The following is a 6247-nucleotide window of genomic DNA, read 5'->3' on the forward strand; positions in this document are numbered from 1 at the left end:
AAAACACAGTTTGTTTGTTTTAAAATATTTTAAGCCACTCAGGAATGAAGTTTTTATTTATACAAACCAACAATCAACATTTTAAAAGGAATGCCGAGTGAATGCAGACTATGTTGATTCAATCATTTTACAGCTCTGACGGAAACATAGACATCGGAAAAGCTTAAACTAGAAAACGCCCTATCCCAAAAAACTTTTCAAGAACGCCCTATTTCAGAATTTTGTTGAAGAACGCCATATCTCAGAATTCGGTTCAAAAACGTCCTAGCCCACATCAAAATGTATTGGAAATGTGCTGGTGTAAAGCGTTTTTGAATCGGCAGCTGAGATAGGGCATTTTTGAAACGAATTCTGAAATGGGGCGTTCTTGAAAAGTTTTTTTGAGATATGGCCTTTTCGAACTGGCTACCGAGATAGGTCGATATTCCACTCAACAGTCGATATAAACTCCTAAAATTGGATTTAAAAAACGAGAAAAGATACCAAAATTACATTGCATAACGCCGAAACTGGTCGATTTTTAAACGAGATGAAGGAAATTCGTTCCAAACTACATATATATACATATGCAGTCACACATCATTTCCCTAACCTGTTGGAAGAATTAAAAGAAGATAAATGAGTTATATTTTAAACCAGATTTTTAATACATTTTTCGAAATTCTTAGATTCAATATCGCATTTAGACTGTATGGTAGGGACGATATATAACTAGAGTTCACTCTTTAAAGCAAAACTCTGTACGTTTGTATGAAAATGTGAAATATTCGATAGTTTTTTACAACAAACATATGACAACGTTTCGCACTTTTAAGGCGGATTCACCGTTCGTGTCCGAATACTTTGTGCTGACCACTCTTTGTTCGAATCAAATTGATTTGGATTTTCTGTCCGAACGACTTGAGGATTCGGGTTGCCGCGTTCTCTTTTATATACGTTTGCAACTCAAAATCATATGTAGGCAACAATATCATCAGCTGTTTGCGTCAGAACAAAATAAAATGTGCCAAACTGAACGGTAAACCGTACTTGAGCACCCTCTCCGGCAAAAATGTTTTGAGAGGAGCAAATAAAAAGTTGTCCGGACACGAGCGGTAAACCCGCCTTTAGTTTCACACAAACGCACAGCTGAAACCCTGACCGAAATGTTAAGAGCCAGAGAGAGAGCTTTGCTGTGCTGTTCGTACGTCGCTTCGGCAGTTAAAACGACAGCACAAACGAAGCGCAACGAATATTTGAGGGCCATTGTGTGCGGTTAGTGTTTAACATAGTCAATATTACAATTCGACTAGAAAAAATACTTTTTGTTTTCGGTGACTTGGCACTATTTTGAAATCTCAAATATTATCACCACTGGCCGAAGCTGGTCGCAGTAACCCAGCGAGCTTAGCTTATATGACTGACGTGTCACATAAGGTTTCCAATCCGTGGACGGATGTTACGACTCGAGCCGATGGTTAATTTAATAAGGTGGTGTTACCGACGAATCTGAATTTTTCGTTACAGAAAGCTTGACGTCAAAATTAAGTGTTTGATGTAATTCATCCCGTCATTGTTAATCGTATTAAAATCTCCTAGACAAGAACGGTTTTCAAAGTTTTTTTTGGCCGTAAAACCCAATCATGCGAGCATTGCAGCTTGAATTTTTCTATAAATTCGAAAAGAAAAAGAAATTGAACGTCACATTCCTATCGTTATCCGATTCGTTTGCGAGCATTCTGTCCGCTGGGAATGAGTTTTAGTTTGTGTGCGTTTGTGCTGAATCGGGGATTAATATTTGAAATTGACATCAATAAATTAATGAATGGTTGTCATTAAATTTTCGGCGTAATGAGTTCAATCACGCGCTGTCTGCATAGCTTTCCAACAAAAAAAAAAACAAAAAAAAACGTTTTTAAGGAGGCAAGGGGATTCAGTCATGCAGTGGCTAGAAAAGTTTGAACTTTCGCTTGAATGAGCTTATTTAGCCCTTTTTTGTCACTTAGAAGAATACTCATGTAGCTTGCGCCTTTAAATAGGCAAAGAAATTATTTTTCTTGTACGATGTCGTTAATTTATCAAGCGCTTCAGCGGCTGCAGAAGGCTACAATGAAAACAAATAGAGACATAAATAAAAATAGGTCAATCGCCCTGCTCCAACTGCGCACCATGAAGTTGTGAGCCATCGTTAAGAAATTAAAAGCTTTGAACCATTGAGCTAACAAGCTTTGAAACAAAGTGGAAACTGCTTAGCCCAAGCGGCGCGGCAGCGGCGGGTGCGACTGTTACTGGAAGGAAGCGATGGTGCACACTTGCGTGGCATTTTCTTTGCTGTCTTTCGGCTCGCGCACACATTTTCAGATACATATTTATTACAAACTAACATCGATACGATGTGTGCATAGTTTGTCGCCTAATATGGTAAAATAACCGCTGAAATTACGGCCATTAATGCACAGTTGACAGGGAGAACACATAAAGCTCCATATGCACCCTTGTATCTCTGTGTCTTTTCGAATGTCCTTTTGCTTGAAGTTCTTGTTTTTGCCATTGTTGCCATATCGATTTACACACTTCGGCTGGTACAAGTATTTTTGTCATTATGTCTGTGTAATCGCTGTATTGGTATTGTGTGGGCTGTCAATTAAAATTGATTATATTTAGTGGTTTGTATTGGGTTTTGTTTGCAGGCGTCGCTTATTTAATTTGCCACACAATCAACAAAAACCACCCTGCACTGGGGTGTCTGTTTGTGTGTGTGTGTGTGTAAATGCACATTCAATGCCCCTCTCTGTGGCACTTTAAGTGCGTAATGGCACTCCTTTTTGGCGGCGTCATTATTTATTTACTTGCCTTCTACTTACACTCCTCGCATCTTGAATTGTCTTTGTCGTCATTGGAATGGCGGTGAAGTAGACGGGGTGCGACAGATCGCTCGGACGGGCTGCTTGACGCGGCCGACAAAACTGGAATTCAATACAAACGGCAAAGTAAAAGCAATTCCTCAGGGATTCATTAAGTTGTGCTATCGAGGCCTGAGCCCATTAGCTCTGCACACTCCTAGACGCGCATTTATATATCGATTACATATTGACAGCCCGAGTCGTTTTAGTGTGTGTGTGTGTGTTTGTCTCTGTGTAGCAGTGTACTAATTAGTATTTCAAGTACTCAATGCCATATGTAATGTACAAACATATATTAGCATCGGTCAGTTTTAATGCGCCTATGAGCTGCCGGCGGGGAAGTTAAGGAGCCAAACCACTCTGGGCGCCGATGCATAATGTAGTTAAATAATATTGACTTGCCCCATATAAGATGACCACTCAGATGCCATTCGGCTCGTGGCCTTTTGCTTTTGATTAGTGAAAGTATGAAACTCAATATGTAGTCGACAATGGAGGTCCGCATAATTGACGACTGACAACAACAACAACTGGGTGCGCATAAAACAGAGCAGTCACAGCAAATCAACATTTCTGTCTATATTACTTTAAGCATTGCTTCTTCTGGTTATATTCGCAAGCAAGTTAGTCACTTTGAGTTGTTGTTGAGTTGTTAAGCAGCGATGTGAAAGTGAAAACGGCGGATTGCTCTGCCACTCCGAATCCCCCCGACACCATTAAAAAACCATTTTTCAATCAGCAGGGCTTAGCGCCAACCAATCAGCCAAATGTGGCACACTTAGCTCGGCAGATATCTGACTAAAAGCCAGTGATTTGAGTTGGAGATACTTCGAAATTCTAAAACAATTTGGAGGCATTTTGAAATACATGTACACTTTTGTGCTACATTCGATTTAAAAAAATGGCAGCCGATTTGTTTCTTCAGTCATTGTCGCTTTCTTTCAACACAATCTCCATGTAATGTGGGTGTTATTATTATTGTTGTTTGTGTTTTGGGGTGCTAGTGTTTAGCCAAGCCCTTGAGCTGTCGCTTGAGTGAAATATGTATTTTGTTCAATACAAAGTAAACAGAGAAATTGTGGCAGTAGCACACTCACACACAAACACATCCGCACACCGCCACGCACGTACACACGCATGACGCTTGTAGCCCAGTTATGCATACTGGCACTGCCATACCATTTTTACGTAAAAATCAAAACCCCTACAGAATTCTAAATGTTAAGCGCTATGCATTGGGTAACCGCTTACACGGAAAGCCCATTTAACAGATCCTTATGTGACAACTCCCATGCAAAGCTAAGTGTGCATAACTGGGCTATTAGACGCAATCACTCTCGCTAGATACCCGATTTACGATTTACGTAAAATTTGCTCACTGTCATGCTGTCATGCTGTCATGCAGGCAGGCAGAAGCGATATCAACGCATCGTTAAATCCAGGCCAATGGGGAAATAATTGAATGGCGTGCGCTGTGGGAAAAGTTCTTAGCTTTTCAAATTTAGAGCTTTCAAACGGGAATCTTTAGTACATAAATTTCGAAATAACTTGCAATAAATCGCAGAATTGAAATTTGAATGGCCGACTCTCAATAGTCAGTGAGGACACCATACGCTACACATACAATGGGAAATGGTAAGAAGAAACGAATTATCGAAACTGAAGAAAGACGAAAATTCCGAAAATGCAGAAGTTACCACAGCTCGATTTTTTTGTGATTTACGAGCGCGGTTAGCTGCTGGCATGATGTGGCGATCCGAGGCAGTTGTAAGTGCCCATATGCACCGTCGCAGATGCCGCTGCTGCTGAGAGCGGCGTCCGTTTCGCAATAAATTTAAATTCAAAAGCAAAAATGGGGGGGAAAAAACGAGGCTAGTGGACCGCCACGTCGTTATGGCCAGTAGTCTACAACTTTAGGGCCCCAGCCACATAATTTATGCTTAAGTAATCGATTTTCTTTAAAACTCCGCGCAGCGCTTTCATCTTGGCGCCGCTCATGGAGGCGAACGCGCAGGGTTCTCGTTTCGCTTTCTTTGTGGCGAGACGTGCGCTCCCATAAATTCGCAGGAGCCAAAGACACCTCAGCACTTTGCGGCCATCCAACATGCATTCCTTCTTCTGTAAGCCGCCATGCCGCAGGATGGAACTAAAACAAAATGCTGCGGCAGCATTTGGTTTATATTATACTCCTATCGGCGAAGTTGCGCATCTTCCTTGAAGCTATCGCGCTCACACTTTCACACTTTCGACGTGTGGCAGCACGATTTTGCATTTTTGGCAACCGATTCCTTTCCTGCCACTGCCGTGGATTATGGCTTGCTCTGCATACCTGCCTGCCAGCCAGCATACATATATCTCACGTACTTCGACATCTATTCGCTTGTTCGGTTGCACATATGGTATTTTTATGCATTGCATATTTCCCGGTGAACTGTGATTTAGAGGCCTGCAAATTATGGATGCGACTGCAATGCGTCACCTCCAGATGCACACACACAAACACACACACACTACTTCATACTCGCAATTTATGATTATCATGTGCCCACTATGAGCAATAGCAGTTGGTACTTTTGTGGCCATTCGCACTGGCATTCTTACTTTTTGAGAAATATTTATACCAACAAAAATGTGATTGTTTTTCCTACCCCTTTATAAATGTGTCCTCTTCTTCTTTTCATTGCAGCTGTCAGTTCGATGAAGCCCAACATGGACTCAACAAATTGCATCCTAGTCCAAGATGTAAAGTCGCAACCACACGACTTGCATGGCAACGTGAAATCCAGTGGAATCAGCGCCAGTGGCGGCCAATTGCCAACCGCCTACCCCACAGAGGAGTCAATACAAACGAGCACATCGGACCACAGTGGAACCAGTAGTGGCTATGGAGGCATGCAGAACTCGGCGCCGTCGCTGCAGCTTCAACAGCAGCAACAATTGCTGCTGCAGCAACAGCAGCCAAATGCCATCAATCATCAACAGACATTGGCCGGCGTCCCACAAGATGCCACCTCCCATCTGCAGGACCAATCGTACACGGCACAGCAACAACAGTCCTCACAGCATCAACAGCAGCTGTTGAAATGGCCGCAGGTGGTGGAGTTGAAGGACTTCAATGAATTCTACCACGCCAACATACCACCCTATCAGTTCTGGAACCTCGAATTTCGCAACAAGCACCCGGCCTTCATACGCTTCAATTTCACGCTGCCGTGGGGCGCCAGCTTTGCGGTCTATTCGCGCCGCAACGTAGCACCTTCTGTTACGCAGCACGATTTCGTCGAGTTCATCAAGGGCGGTCGGCTGGATAGTCACCTGCGGCACAAACGCGCCGCGCAATGGCGGAATGAAAGCGTTCAAGGCTT

General features: G+C 42.6%; 1 protein-coding gene across 1 annotated transcript in view; it reads left to right on the forward strand.

Annotated features, from left to right (window-relative positions):
* Positions 1-6247, forward strand: part of LOC118732419 (teneurin-a-like) — a gene marked incomplete in the record, with an annotated part of 439680 nt that overhangs the window by 370211 nt on the left and 63222 nt on the right. The window contains 1 exon segment of the mRNA XM_036461555.1: positions 5569-6247. Coding sequence (XP_036317448.1) covers positions 5569-6247 — 679 coding nt within the window.

Source organism: Rhagoletis pomonella, unplaced genomic scaffold (genome assembly GCF_013731165.1).
Source record: "Rhagoletis pomonella isolate Grant_MI unplaced genomic scaffold, Rhpom_1.0 Rhpom_scaffold_00002, whole genome shotgun sequence".
Lineage (NCBI taxonomy): Eukaryota > Metazoa > Arthropoda > Insecta > Diptera > Tephritidae > Rhagoletis > Rhagoletis pomonella.